This window comes from Suillus fuscotomentosus (genome assembly GCF_016647785.1).
Source record: "Suillus fuscotomentosus strain FC203 chromosome Unknown F5891scaffold_17, whole genome shotgun sequence".
Taxonomy (NCBI): Eukaryota; Fungi; Basidiomycota; class Agaricomycetes; order Boletales; family Suillaceae; genus Suillus; species Suillus fuscotomentosus.
Window position 1 is genome coordinate 233227 of NW_024539529.1, and position 14981 is coordinate 248207.

At 48.9% G+C, this 14981-nt stretch overlaps 4 protein-coding genes across 4 annotated transcripts; 2 read left to right on the top strand and 2 right to left on the bottom strand.

Annotated features, from left to right (window-relative positions):
• Positions 1 to 331: 331 nt before the first annotated feature.
• Positions 332 to 1189, top strand: F5891DRAFT_1216395 (uncharacterized protein; the record flags this gene model as incomplete). Its single annotated transcript, XM_041369316.1, has 4 exons — positions 332 to 578; positions 633 to 721; positions 775 to 852; positions 907 to 1189. Exons 1-4 carry the CDS (start codon positions 564 to 566, stop codon positions 1187 to 1189), a joined length of 465 nt encoding a protein of 154 aa, XP_041227940.1. The 5' UTR covers positions 332 to 563.
• A 533-nt stretch (positions 1190 to 1722) lies between these two features.
• Positions 1723 to 6404, bottom strand: F5891DRAFT_1023732 (hydroxymethylglutaryl-coenzyme A reductase-domain-containing protein). Its single transcript, XM_041361299.1, has 8 exons — positions 6262 to 6404; positions 5807 to 6171; positions 5349 to 5750; positions 4750 to 5292; positions 4409 to 4642; positions 3381 to 4353; positions 2477 to 3329; positions 1723 to 2422 (listed from the first exon to the last, which is right to left on the bottom strand). The coding sequence occupies exons 2-8, from the start codon at positions 6107 to 6109 to the stop codon at positions 1960 to 1962; spliced, it is 3771 nt and encodes a 1256-aa protein (XP_041227941.1). The 5' UTR covers positions 6110 to 6171; positions 6262 to 6404; the 3' UTR covers positions 1723 to 1959.
• Positions 6405 to 8358: 1954 nt separating this feature from the next.
• On the bottom strand, positions 8359 to 11290 carry F5891DRAFT_948982 (uncharacterized protein; the record flags this gene model as incomplete). The annotated part of the gene is made up of 5 exons (XM_041374840.1): positions 8359 to 8738; positions 8788 to 10048; positions 10157 to 10543; positions 10592 to 10879; positions 10925 to 11290. 5 exons carry the CDS (start codon positions 11288 to 11290, stop codon positions 8359 to 8361), a joined length of 2682 nt encoding a protein of 893 aa, XP_041227942.1.
• Positions 11291 to 12034: 744 nt separating this feature from the next.
• On the top strand, positions 12035 to 14808 carry F5891DRAFT_978687 (uncharacterized protein; the record flags this gene model as incomplete). The annotated part of the gene is made up of 7 exons (XM_041376806.1): positions 12035 to 12588; positions 12878 to 13081; positions 13133 to 13521; positions 13578 to 13696; positions 13745 to 14102; positions 14149 to 14372; positions 14419 to 14808. 7 exons carry the CDS (start codon positions 12035 to 12037, stop codon positions 14806 to 14808), a joined length of 2238 nt encoding a protein of 745 aa, XP_041227943.1.
• Positions 14809 to 14981: the final 173 nt, after the last annotated feature.

Here is a 14981-nt window from a genome sequence, read left to right on the forward strand (position 1 = left end):
ACAAAGGTAGGGACCACAACTGCTGTAGAGTGTCGATGATTCTTAGATGGTTCTAGCAGGGATGTCAATGATCAAGGTGGAGCACAATTGTTGTGACATATCCTAATCCATCAGAACCCGGAATGTGGTGCGGGTGAGAGCTAGTTGAAACCTATCGGTAAGTCTCTGATCCACTAAATTGGGTTCAACGTGTCAATGCAAGTGTCTACCTACCAGTACTTGCTGTGCTAAATCCCTTTGTATCACTGATGCGCAGAACAAAATAGTGGACAATGCATTCACGCTCCGCCGCATCAATAATGACAGTGGCTCATGACCACTAGTTACTTCCGCAAATGTACGGTTAATGAGATCCACAATCAAACATCGGTCCACAGCAAGCGCGCGTCTGGCCACAATTCATAGTGTCTGTCTACAATACAACTTGCACCTCAAGGAATCGTATAAATATCAGCACAAATGCCTACCTAGCATCATCATCACCCTCAAGGACAGTTAGCATTCACCTCAGACAAAATCAAGTACCCCCTCGTTTATATTCCTCCACAATCAGTTATCTCAAAATGGCTGTCAAAAAGGTGAACCTAACCACGAGCATACGTCATGCACTAAACTAAATTTGGAACGTGTAGAACTATGTTTGCTCTGCTCAAGCTGACTGCAACAAAACCTTTACTAAATATAATGACCTCAAGAAACACGAGGCCGCACATTCGCCCAAGTCCGTGATTATCTTGTATGCTATACGATCCACTGACATTCGTTCACTGTTAGTGCTCACATATGTCGTTTCCCCGGCTGTGACTTTGCGACTTTGTCCAAACCCAGCTTCGAAATCCATTCCGACAGGCAGTAAGTACTCCTTCATAACCGACGACCATTCCACCTAATTAACAATAATTTTAGCACTGGTGAAAAGCGTCACAAATGTCCGCACGGTTGTGGCTTTAAGACCCACAACCCTGCCGCACTGACTCGCCACCGCAAGGCAGAACATGGCCATCTTCCTCTTTCTCGCGGCGGTCGTACTGTTGCCACATCCGCATCACACATGACCCCGTTGACGGCATGCCAGACAAAGCCCCAGCCCAGCCCAGCCGCAAGCTCAGCCGCAGCTCTTGCCGCAGCTTCAACTTCAGTTCCAGCCGCAGCCGCAGCCGCAACCCCCTCAGCAAAACAACTACAATAACATGCTGGGGGCCTTTTACGGCGGGCCCGCGAGGCCGGCCGCCAATCCGTGGCAGCCCCCTGCCCAACCTTATTCCTACCAATATCACCCTTCGGTAGGATACTTCTATGGCCCGACATATCCCCAGAACGGCTATGCCGGGCTCGCGAACGCTGACAATGGGTTGAATGCGGGCTACATGTACCCGGGATACATGCAGGGGCCCCCTTACCAGATGCCGGGGCGTGATTAGTTTGCATGAACTCAATCATCGTGCTCAACTAAAATCACGTAAATGTTGTCAAGGACTTTTGGTTTCCCGCAGGAACGTTCGAAACTGAATAAAGTCATGAACAAGACAAGGAGGAAGATAATATACAGCCTCATGTAGGTTGTGGGAAAGTGGTGAAGAATATTGTAATATGTATCACTCATCTGCGGGTTCAGATTTATGTATGTAAATGATGTCGTGTAGAATTATATTGTTATCCTTTGGTCAAGTCAAAATCAGAACCACTTTGACTTCCGCGTATTTACTAATGCGCACACCACAATAATCAATCGTGAGGTATGCATTGAGCGCACAACATACAGGCGGTCAACAAGCTTGCTACGTAGTATAAGCCAACTAGCTACAAATATACAAAGATAAAGATCCTATAGCTATTTTCCGTCTAAATGCTGAGCAAAGGCAATTGGAAAAGATATTGATGTATATAGATGAGTAATATGACAGTCTAAAAGAAAGGAAAAGATGCTAAGCGTCAGGTCGCAGCCAGTCTGTCAGTAGACTACTGAGACGGCTTCGTCTCAGCCTCCGTCTCCGGGTTTGCTGTGTACGGGGGTAATGATGTGGTCGATAATGAATGCGTGAGGACAGAATCAGGACGTGGTCCGAGACTTTTCTCGGCGGTCTTCTGCTCCCAAACGATGTCGCTGGCGATGAGTCCAGGGGTAACGGGCCGTGACGACGTCGGGGTATTGGCTTGGGAACGGTTGTGGACGAGATGCGCACGGACGAGGTGACCGGCGGCGAGAGCACTAAGGAGCGAGAGTTCACCGGCCATGACGGAAGCAGCAATAATACAAGCAAGGCGCTGCGCATTGTGGCCGGGAGTGGTGGGATGTGCGCCCTTGATCCCAAGCATTTCAAGGACGGAGCCCTGAGGACCAAGGACAGTACCTCCACCAACAGTGCCAACCTCAATCGAGGGCATTGATACAGTCATGAGGAGATCTTCACCGTCGTTCGTTCTACCGACAGTCATCAGTATCAAGCACCGTCAGATGATAACAATGGCGACTTACGGCTCCATAAGGGTCATACAATTCGAGCTCTCCACGTTCTGCGCAGGGTCCTGACCAGTAGCCAAGAAAATCGCAGTGAGGATATTTGCAGCATGTGCATTGAAGCCACCAATCGAGCCCGCCATAGCACTTCCAACCAAGTTCTTCTTTGTGTTGAGATTGCAGAGCGCCTCAACAGTGGTTTTCAACACGCTCTTGACAACCTTGCCAGGGATAACAGCCTCAGCTACCACACTCTTTCCGCGTCCCTCAATCCAATTGATGGCAGCAGGTTTCTTGTCTGTGCAGTAGTTGCCCGACAGAGCAAGCGTGATCATCTCCGGGAAATGCTTCTGGACGACCTCAAGCGCCTTCTCTGTACCCTTGGAAATCATGTTCATGCCCATAGCGTCACCAGTGCGTGTTGCGAACCGAACGAACAGTGTACGGCCAGCCATTGCAGTCTTGAGGCGCTGAAGCTTGGCGAAACGCGACGTCGATTCGAATGCCTCACGAATGATCTCAAAGCCTTCTTCCGAGTCAATCCATGCCTTAGCTTCTGCAGCCATGATGATGGAAGGGAAGTCGATTGCAGGTCCTCGCGTCATGGCGTCGTTGGTGAGGACGGTTGTGACACCTCCACCTGCATTCAGGGCCTTACAACCACGCGAAGTCGACGCAACAAGTGTGCCCTCAGCAGTAGCCATGGGAATGTGGACAAGCTCGTCATCGATGTTGAGTGGGCCGGCTACACCAAGAGGAATAGGGATGTAACCAACAACGTTCTCACAGCACGCTCCAACGACACGAGAGTAATCGTAGTTGTGCATGGGGATATCCGAGTACTCAAGCGATTTGGTGTCAGTTGCACGAGCTGGGTATCAAATGAGCACCAAGATCCCTCAAATATAGGAGACAGGCTTACAGATCAACGCACGACGGACGGTAACAGCCCGCTCAAGATCACCAAGCACCTTCTCCAAAGCATACGCCGCAATCTTCCCGTTCTGTGCAAGCATGACAACCTCTTCGTCATTGAGCGTCGCAAGAGCCGCTGACACAGGACGAGGTCCATTCTCAAACACCTCGATGCACTGTTCCAACGACCGAATAGGGAACTGAATCGGCTGGTCCTCTCTTGGTGCAGGTGCAACTTGTGCACGGAGCTTCATGTCAAGCATCTGTGCAGACACACCAGCGGTAGCGGGAATTGCAATGGGTGCAAGGACCCGCATAGGGCGGATAGCAAGGGGACGAACGATAGGCTTCTCGGAATCTGAAGAACTCGGCGAGGGCGGCTTCGAATCACCAACTACGAAGGATGACCGTCTGCGTCCACCAACAGCCCTAACTCCAGGGATAACTATTTCCTCATCATCCTTGTCACGTTTCTCGGCCACGACCGACCTAAAGCGCACATTGTTGGGCTGCAGTCCACGCATGGCACCCTCAGCAATGCCCTTGAGAAGGTAACCATTGAGTGCCACGCTGACAGCGAGGACAAGGACGATCCATTTTGATAGAATGGGGTCGCCGACGAGGGTTGTCCAACCAGTCATGAAGTTCTCGATCGCCTCGGTAGATCTGAACAGTGCGCGAGGACGAACTGGACCTGGTGGCGTGACGCGGATGTACAGGGGCGGGGCGATCTTGACAAGCAGATCGGTAGGTGCAGACACGTTGGCTTCGACTTCGACTTCTACTTGAAGAGTGGCGTCGATAGCGGCAAGGTTGGCGAGGACACTGGCAATAGCAGGAGAGGTTATGTCAACTCTGTGTGACACCGAATAGTCGGCTCTTGCAGAGTCAATCAAGGTCTGAGTCTGGTACCTCGAAATAGTTGCAGGAGTGAGCGTGGTTGCGAAGTTGAGAATGTGCACAGTTAGGAAGGATACGATCTATTCAATTGGACATCAATGACAGGAAAGGATGTCAGGTGCGGCAGTGACGTACAAGAAGAAGTTTCAGACGTGCGAGAGGATTCTCTTCCTTAACTTCTGGCGGTGGGCTGTTCTTCTGTCTGAGCATAGAACCCTTGACACCCAATAAGGTTTCTGATAGCTGACGGCTAAGACTGGCGTCCTGGACTTGAGGAGGTGAACGGACGAGCGCACTTGGCTTGCGTTCACTAAGATTGTTCGAGCTCCGGGATCTTGTCATATCACGAGCAGCTTTGATCCTCCGAACCTAAAACAATCAGACACCATGAGCGTTGTTCTGGAGAACAATCAGAGAAAGAGCCATGTTGACCCTAACCCAGTTGATCCACAAAAGGAAATCAGATGATCACTAACCTCGACCATAATTGCCAACATCGCGGCATAGAAGGTGCCAAATAACACACAATCCAACGTCAGTGTCAGTGCCGCAAGCGCACAGAACTCCTTCAGACCACCAACTTTACTCTTCGCTCCCATGGAGAGGACCGCGATCTCAAGCGCATAATCACGTAAGATGGCATTACCGCTGTTTTCGATCGCTTCCATAACTACTTCACCAGCAGGTTTCATCTGGCCACGCCATCTGCCCTCCTTAACTGGAGACAACAGATGAGGATGGTTGAACACTGCAGCTGCCAGACGGAGAGGCTTATCGAAACCAACCGTGCACACAAAGAAAGGTAGAGCTTCAGTGAGGCTGATTGGATCCAAGGGAATCTCGAGATAATGCGAGATAGGAAGAGCGAGCATGAATGCGAGGATGGATGATGACAAGATTGCAAGGCTGAGCTTCAAGTTGGAACCAAGCGCGCGAGCTGAGAAGAATAGGCGAATGAATGATGCGTGCATGAGTATGTAGCCAATGAGAACGAGCAAGATGTCCAGTGAATCGGCTTTCTAGATTGCAGGTGAGCATGGCAAGAATATGACATAATAGGCTTCGGACTGCTGACCTTGGTAAGCTCCCAGAACCGCACAATAAGGGCTCGTGCAGCATAGGCCATCCATTTACCACCTTTCATTTCTCCGATTGTCTCCGTGACGTGGGTCTCTATTTGGTATCTGACTCCAAATTCATCAGCCGTGAAAGCGGGTTGATGGTTCAGCGCGTCTACAAATGCATCGCTAGCGCCAGCAGCAAAAGAGAGCGTGACCGTCTTCGACCGCGAGGTCTGGAGGGATGCAGTGGTGAAACATGAGGCGGGTAACAACGATTCACCAGTCACTGGATAATAGCAAAGCGACGTGTACGTCTCGCCTAATGGGGTAGAGAGGCCGTGAACTATATGGTGCGTGATATTATCAATAGATTGTGATAAGGATACGAGGTCGACAGGTGCGGAGTCTGCAGTGACCTGGCAATGAACGTGTCACAACCATGACGACAAAAACAAATTGGACAAACACTGACTGTAGCTGAAGACTGAGCTGGATCTAATGAAAATATTAATTGTTGTAATTCCAATGGACGTGAGTCAGCTGTTTTGACGCGTTTCAAATACCAGTCTTCATCGACGCCAACCCACTCGCCATCACGCAGTAATGCATGGGCTGGACGAAGTGTTGAAGGGACGGATGGAGCGAAGAATGAAGAGTGTTTGATTGCTGAAAGGACCTGGAAATATGCGAGAGTTCCGACGATGGCGAAGAAGACTATTGTTTCAATTGGTGCAAACACGGTGCGTCCAGCCAAAGGCTGAAGAATGGATCGCATTGTGTGCACCTAGAGACAGTAAAAAAAAAGTGGGATGGAACAGATGTTTAGCGCGTCAGAAGCTAGTGAAAAGAACCAGAAGTTGGTTAGTAATTGGATACGAAGTGAAGCAAGCCCAAGCAGTGTCACTGTCAGGAGCGGGTAGTACTCACCGTGAAGGACGACACGCTCGTGCAAGATATCGCGATGAGCAAGTGTCGGAATAGACTGCCTAGTGTGATGGCAGCACTTCGTTTAGCCAGTCTCAATAGAATGAGAGGCCTTGTGGAAGGACTGGGACAGGGAATGGTACGACGTTCATTTCTCACTTTTTATTTACAGTGCATGTAATCGGCTAATTATGGCATACAAAGACCCCAGTCACCACCCAAGTCGGTTCGGTTCTCAGTCGTCCCTGCACTGGTCTACACTCCGGTTTAGCTTGGACCCGAGCTCGCGACAGACTCGGGTCCAATAAAAGAAATCTAATAGAAGAACAGCCTAGTTATTGCGCTCTCCTCGCTCGAGATAACACCATACCAGTACTGGCCATGTCATTGTGGTAACAACGTTATTAGGATATACAAAGTGTATCCCCAAGGTACGGTCTTCAAGTTTCCCCATAGAGCCAGTCCCAACGTGATCAACAGCCACGCAATCCCTCCGGTATAGTCGTTGCCAACGTTAGAGTCCACGCCATCAGAACCAATGACAGCAGTCTTTTTCAATTAATACAAAGTCAGAGCCAGCGGCCCAGCGCGTCGTCGCTCAGCGCTCATCCCTCGGGGTCTCTTCCATTTTGGTTGTCTCAACGCGGTGATTTGAAGATTCGGAAGTGATGCTTTTGTATCCAAACCGATGCGTGATGCACAGTGGCAGTAGCTCAAGCACCCATTTGCGGCAACAAATTATGTGCCTGCTGTCTCAAACAGAGGCAAGCCATGCATTTCAGAATGTAGGTGCACGTATCTGATTGATTCCACTTTGACGTACTCGAACCTAGCTACACAATCTGAATTGGATGCGTCTTTGAGTCGATAAGACATCGTACGTGTTTTAAATATTGGATAAGACTGAACGTGTACAGCCATTCCGTGACATATGCACGCACGCGCCCATATCACCAGAGTTCTCCTCCGCATCTCCCCAGCCGAACAACTTATCTTGATATCAACCAGCAAATTTTCAGGTTCCTGCATTATTCTTGCGGAATTTATAAGATATCATCACTCCGACAAATACATGTGCAACAGCCCTTCATAGGAGGCTTCCCAACATAGCTTGATAGCAATGTCCGTCGAGTATCCTTCCGCATTACATCCACTCAACTTGAAGCATCTTCAGAATTATATATATACTTGCTTGGGCAAATCTTTCGTTCTTCGCCAGGGCACAAGACTCACTGTCCCTGGCAGTTTTCTCTGCATGAATGCAATGTTTCCGTGTATGTTGCTTTTTTTTGCTCTCATGGTCGCGTACGTCTTCAGAGCGGGTCACCTGTCGTGGTGCTCTTTTTTAGGTAGTGGCCAAGCCATGTCTTGTTGATCTCTGCCAGACTCTATTCCAGTCCGCGGCTGGACACTGTTAATAACAACGTTATCCTTTGTAATCCCCTTGCTAATCTCCCGTCCCTGGGCCTTCGTCGGACTCGTCTAATGTTCGGTAGCTAACCGAAGCGAACGAATGACGCTTCTTCAACGTTCAAAGTTATAGCGCTTTTCATCGATAACGAGACTACGTAAAAATTAAATCGTACCATTCCGCTATGAACCAGTGAGCTACTGGTATCAACCTGCCCAATCAGACGTGCCACAGCACATTTATATCCGGGTATGTATTTTAATGTTTCTACACGACTCAGCGAGGCTAGCGCAATTAATTGTCCTGATTATAGATTGTCTAACGTTAACGAGTGATCATGTTTCACCTGGGTCCAGAAGGGACCACCTCTCAATTCGGTCGGTCTCATCCGGATCATGCCAGATAGCCTACATCAGCAAAAGGCCTTGAAATTTCGCTTGTCAAAAAGAAGTTTGATGCTTACGGTGAGCTTACGACCTGGTGATCGGAGCAACGTGATTGGTGGAACAGATTTTTCTGTAGTTACACTGTAAATATCTCGATGCTGAACTACTAGTCTAGGGTTTGTGCTATTCACAAACCCTAGACTTGGGCCACTCATAATTAGCTGCTAGTGACGCTCATAAAGCTTCGCAGAGATTAATGCACGAATTCAAAACTATATGTGCTGCTATTGTGAGCTACTGATACTATGCGAACTCCGTACTCAATGTGTGATAACTGTCCTTATCCGCGAAATTGTTCAGAAAAAAGCGGTCATAACTTTCCAAACAAATGGCTGAAGAAATCTTTTCGTCCACCTTTTGGCCATATTCTGGGATCAACTCGACAGTGTGTGTTACACTTGTCAATGGAACCACACCACCACATCTGTGTTTGCCGTGTTGGTCTTCCACATATGAGCGTTCTACTGTCCACATCGCGAGTTCAGGCCGGTCATTGGGACTGGCGACAAAGTCGTAGTACTGAATATAGAGCAGCGGATGGGATAGATATGATGGCAAAACTAGGTCAGAAGCACGTGGAAGAGTCGGTTGAAAAATAAGTCGAACTTGTGCGATACGACTTACTGAACATAATCTCGTTAGTGCTGGAACATAAAAACAAAAATGACATACTGGTTTGGCCATCGTCGCCTGTGACGTCGACGAGGACATTATCACAGTTTCCGAGGGGAAATCCGCTATCTGGTGGATACGCCTGGATCACTCTGCTGGGCATGATCAGCTGTGGCCGGAAGGCCGAATGAAGCTGTAATCGAAATTTTTTCCATGCATGAAAGCGTCCATATTTGTGGTCCCAGCGGGTATGCTCGCCGGTGGAAAGAGAAAAACATTTGATGAACTGAGAGAGTGCATGATCAAAATCAATGAGCGAATATATGGTATGAATGTCGGTGGGCGACAAAGATTTGAAATCTGGTGTCGACGTCAGATGGAAGGCAGTGAGTGCATCTCCGGAAAGAATGCCCTTGAGGAAATGGTTACGAACTGGCCGAGGTCCGTGAACAGAGTGCGATTCATCAGGGAGAACACGAGAAACCCAGGAGAGCGCTGGATTGACGGTTGTCACCGCCTCATCCTCAGTGCATATCACATTGACAAGTGATGCATGATGAGAACGGAACAGTGCGTACAAATTAAACAGCTCTATTGACTCCTGGCGGTTGAGAATCCGTACAGACTGTTCCACGAAGTCGTTGACTCGTCGATTTGTTCGTACAAAGAGATCCTTGCAGTGAGTAATGAGCAAGCGCTCCGTCATATCCGCCGAAAACTGCATCAAAGTGCCCAGTCTCTCGACTGTGCCTCTGAAGCTTTGGAGCAACTCGAGTTTAGGAATAAAGAAATCTTCCTTAACACCTTTCTTCCCCCTCCGAGCCTGGGCCTCGATGACAGCGTGCTTGAATGTATGAAAGTCTGAAAGGGACTGCATCATTGACGACAAGGTTTCTGCAGAATGAATCGGATTTTGGGCAAGATAAATGAAGTCAACGAGGGCACGGATTGCGCGAATGAAGTTAGGTGGAGCAACACCTGCAATCGAAGCAACAATGGTGCGTTGAATATCTCGATGCTCACGACCTGTCATCTGGTTGACGTGCGTGATACCTTTGGTGAAGTGGCGTGTTCCCACCCGCTTATGCTGATTCATGTAGCGAGCATCGAGTTCGGATTTTCCTACTACCTCCTTGATCCAGGTGAGCGGATGGTCAGCAAAAAATTTGATGCAGGTGTGCAAGATCTCGCCAGCGAGAAAGACAGACGGACATGCGTAGATCCAGTCACGCCAATATGGCATGTGGACTCCAGATAGATGGACAGCTTTGGCTGCCTTCTGGAATTTGTCGAGATCCCAAACATCGATTGTTTGGGAGATCTCACAGATAAGTTGTAGCGTGTGTTGCCCAGTACGAGGAGGGTAGAGAACCCCATCACCAAAATTTTCTTGTGACGCCATTGTTAAAGGAGATGCACTTTTACTAACCGCAGTGATCATGCAAGCCTCTGGCAGGTCACATACGTGAGCGACGAGTGGCGTATAGACATAACGAATAAATCTGGAAGGATCAGGCATAAAGCAGCCTGTCTTGGCTGCCTGTTTAAGGTTGGCGCAGACAAGGTCAACGCACTTATGCCACAGCCGCGCCTGAAGAATGGTTTGATAATCGGGATGCACGCGAAACTTAGCGACGGGCATGTAAGCGATACAGCGCCAAGCTCGGAGTGTGGCCTTGGAGCGAACTTCTGAATCAAGGTTACCGATGGTGATGAAGATGGGGTGCATCTCGAGTCCCCCAGTGGTCCTCGTCACGGGAGTTTTGTCGGACCCTAAAATGATCGGTACTTGTGTAGCACCTAATGGGAGACAGTCCTACACGGAATCAATCTTTGAGTAGTCGACTAAGCAGGGCAAACTTACCTGAATTTTCCATGCTAAATCAGCGCTCATATAATCTCCATACTCGCGCTGATTCCCAACATGAACTACGTGGGGCTGAAAGGTAATATTATTGGTGAAAACTGGGTCACTGAAAAGTTGTTTGACGACTTCCAGAGCATCGCGCCAAATGAGCTGAATGGGATGGACAGTCTTGTAGCCTGTAAACTCTAGTTTTGAAACTTTCCACTCTGCAAGACAGGGTAGTGCGTCCATCCAATCTAGAAGTTGATCTTTTGAGGTGAAAGATGGTTTTGGGCGAGTGCTAAACTGTGAAAGAGTCAGACTTGTCGAATAGTGCTTAGAGTCTCCTACCCATTTCAACTTCAAGAACTTGTCAATTTGAGTCTGATTCAGGTTTTGAATCAAGAAACTAGCTAATTCCCACTCCCCCTCGTCATGGAAAGGATAATAAGTGTTTATCTCCCGCCGATAATTATATTGATCGTCCTGCAACCTGTCATATAGGTTTTTACCGATACCAAAGACGTATCCAGAGCGAGGATGACAATGGCCAGTGGTATTAGATGGCGGACCTCGCAACCCAGGGGGAACGGCTGATTGTTGTGAACGTGCTTTGTGCGGCCAGCAGGTAGACTGTGAATTGAGATGCAGAACGACTGCTTCGATCGAAGGGAACTCCCTATTGCAATTGGGACACAGCCTGGTAAAGGTATGCATACTAAAGCTAAAGTCAAAGCAACTTAATGGATAATACGCACATTTACTTGGGCAATGGGTCAGCGTTGGAGTCTAGTCTTTCAAACTCCGCTGTGTTGCTTGCTGACATTGCCAGTGTATTCACAGGGTATTGGTGTATTCACTGTACTATTATCAGCCTGCATTGAAGGCTAGAGAGACACTGTCTTGCCGACATTGATATTTGTTCATGTCACCCTCACTTCCACCTTCATCTCCGACTCGACCCAGCAGTCCCGGCAACTGCCTCCCTCCATCAAGCAGTCCCCCATCCTCTCCTCTATCGGGATCTTCTTCAGCTCCTGGGTCGCCTCTTTTTGATTCTTTCCATCTCTCAGAGAGTTCTCCTGATACCAGACATTCTGACCTATGTGCTTCCCTCAAAGGTATCTCCTCAGCGGAGAAGACACCTCCGCCCGTGACTCCGGCTTCTGCTACTGAGGGATCAAACAGCTTATTTTATAATCCACCCGCATCTCCAGATCTTTCTCGCAGTGCTCGACGTCAGTTTATACGTGACAGAATGAGCAGGAAGTTTGTACCATACCCCCCGGACCCAGCTCCACTCGAGGTTCGTTTTGCAGCGCGTCTTATGGGGCGGGAACGCAGACCTTATGTATCCAGCGAATCTCTTCTCAAGGTATTATTATTCTATCCAGTTCCATCCAAACAACTCATTTATATTTTATAAAGCATGCTGGATACTTAGAGAATGGCCTTGCGCAAATGCATCCTTCAACTCTGTACAAAGGATACCAGGCACAGCTTGCAGCTCGTGAGACTGCGCGTCAGCGCATGCTGGCGACTGCGTGGGAAATCGAGGAAACTGAACGCTTCATCATATTCCTCAATGCCATACATGCCGACAATGAAGACCGGCTCAAACTCACAGACGACCAGTTACACGCCTTTAGGAACCTCTTTTCTGAGCGTGACTGCGTAGATGCCGATGATGACCGAGACTATCTTCAAGCGGTCTATGAAGATGAATGCGAAATTCTTAAGATTGTCGCATCCCAAGCTGAGCATGTGGCAAAGGTCTTAGGCTCACGTGTCAGCAAGGCTTTCCAACATGGGGTTGGAGCATCCAGATCGTCTTCGTTGCAACCTGGGTTTGTTGGTGATGACAGTGTCGATAAGGCATCTGTAGAATCCGGGGCCGATGGTTCCGGATCCCCCACTGCCGGCGGGGTTCCTGATGACGACGACAACCCTATATATCTGGGAACCCCTGATAACCTTGGAATTCGTCCCAAAGCGTCTTGCGTGGCCACCGCAATGTGACTTCTTATCGTGGTAAGTCGATTCATGTGTCTGATTATTACTCCACACTGATTGATTGATAAGGAATGTTGTAATACACGCGACACCCTTTCATCATAGCCTTCTTCCAGACCGTGTTAGTTTGTCATATGCACACCGTTTTTTACCTCCTCGCCCCTTCTTTCCCCGCTTCTTTGACCTCACGGTCACAAGTACATCAAGTCACAAGCTGTATAGTTTGTTTGCATTCGCGTATCTCCGTTTGTATTAGAATTGTAATTGATATGCCCTTTGCCCTCCCCCAAGTGATTCTACCTTGATGAGTACCCAACGTCGTGCGCCGCGCAAAGGTAAAACCACAATTCCAAAACCTCCTCGAGGATCTGGTCTCAACCCTTCCCATGCGCCTGCGGACACGCAGATCAATATTCCCGACGAACAACCGCGGCCTCCGGAAATGTCTAACTTCGATCCACATCAGCGACAGCACGCCTTTGGTACATATAATCAGTGAGTCTTCCCATCTCTTTTGTCGCGGACTCAGACTCAAAATAACAATAGGCCGAGTCCCGGCTACTCAAATCCTGGAGATAGTAGCTCAGGTGCCGGGTACACCAACTCGCTCTTAGGCGCCGGGTACACCAACTCGCTCTCTAATGCCGGGTACACCAACTCGCTCTCTAACGCCGGGTACACCAACTCTCTCTCTAGCGCCGGGTACACCAACTCTCTCTCTAGCGCCGGGTACACCAACTCTCTCTCTAGCGCCGGCTACACCAACTCTCTCTCTAGTGCCGGCTACACTAACTCTCTCTCTAGCGCCGGCTACACCAACTCTCTCTCTGCTGCCGGCTATAGCGCCCAGTCCTCCTCCCAGTCCTTGTCTGGCGCTCAATCCCCAAGGGCTGGTCCCTCAAACATCAACTACAATGTTCCATCACTCGCGTCACGTACGTATTGTTTCTTTTCATCGTAAATCATTTTCTAACAAACACACCATGTTCAGCACCGAGCTCCCACCTTATCGGGCCCATACCTCATTGGTTAGGCGGTGATGCCGACGCCGCACGCGCACTGACACACAATCCCATACTGGACGAAATACCGGTATCCAACGTGATACATGTGAGTACTTAATGTTATATATCTTACTACACGTTTTAATGATAACAGACTTTGGGTCCGGTGCGCTCTATCGAAAGACGCCGACGCTCCCGACGTATGCCCTCAACGCCGTCGTTGGCGCCTTATTCGGCGCCCCCATGCCCGACGCGTACCCCAAATCCCAGCCCGCCTCCATCCCCAACGCGCACTCCAAATCCTGGCCCGTCCTCGGCTACAACGTCGAGTGACGTTGTCATCCAGGTCAAGGTCAGTGCGGCGGACCGCGAGCAAGTCTACAGCCGCTCGCGAGACCTTATCAAGGGCACCATCTTCACGCCTGATGCAATCGCATCAAAATCTGAGGACCAGAGTCGCCTCGTCAGGGATATGATCAAAGCATCAGCGCCTTCCATTCCGAGCCTTCGCGGTAAGTTCAATGAAGACTCTTTTAGCTTATACTGAATGAATAGTAGGGCTAAATCGATGGCCATCGACGCCGAAAGATGTGCCGACGATTTGGCGGGGAGTGGTCCTAGTGCGTTCGACGATGATGACGATTGCGCGACAAAACGTGGTGATGGCATACGACCTGCTCCCCGAACACGATTCCAACATCCCGCCAGATCAATTTCGTGTCGATCGAGTAGCTAGTCTTGTGCGAGACAAGGCCTATATGCACAAACATTCATTTTCTCAAGTATGTTTATTTTTTGTTTCGAAATCAAGATCTAACTAAGGCTTAGGACGGGACGGTGATCATTCACAACAAATGCCAGAATAAATTCATATTCACCCTGCTCATCAAACTCATCTGGCTCTCGAATCACGGACTTCACGCGCTACTCGGCAACCACCAATCACCTCGTGAGGCACTGCATCATGCGTACTGCCTTGCATGTTCAATAACGGAGCATGCATTATTGGAACAAGGCCAACTAATATTCACGAAGCAGAAGTTCTCGCCGACTGAGAACAAGACGATATTCGATAGCGTTAATTTTTTTCTAAATTCTCTCAGTGAGGAGGAGAAGGCAAGTCTTGATAGATGGAAAGACCATCTGATTGTTTGTGGGAGGTCGCAACAGGGGTCTACTGCCATTCTTTCCGATTTCGACTTGACTATTGAAACGTAGAATTTGGACTATAGTTTGCAGTTTTAGCATAGTTCATAGTTTTTGTGTTAGATTCCCACAAATTTCGTGATTCTACCTACAATAAATTATTAAAATGCATACCGGAGTGCTTCAAACAGTCAGATATTAGTATTACGAACGCCAAACGTATACCGGAGTACTTAAAACAGTCA

Bases quoted from the DNA above. Each gene is read 5' to 3' on its own strand.
- F5891DRAFT_1023732 (XM_041361299.1), bottom strand. From the start codon at position 6,109: ATGCGATCCATTCTTCAGCCTTTGGCTGGACGCACCGTGTTTGCACCA. The intron at 5,293-5,348 runs GTCAGCAGTCCG...CCTGCAATCTAG, and splicing joins GGTTCTGGGAGCTTACCAAG to AAAGCCGATTCACTGGACAT. The intron at 2,423-2,476 runs GTAAGTCGCCAT...GACTGTCGGTAG, and splicing joins TGTATGACCCTTATGGAGCC to AACGAACGACGGTGAAGATC.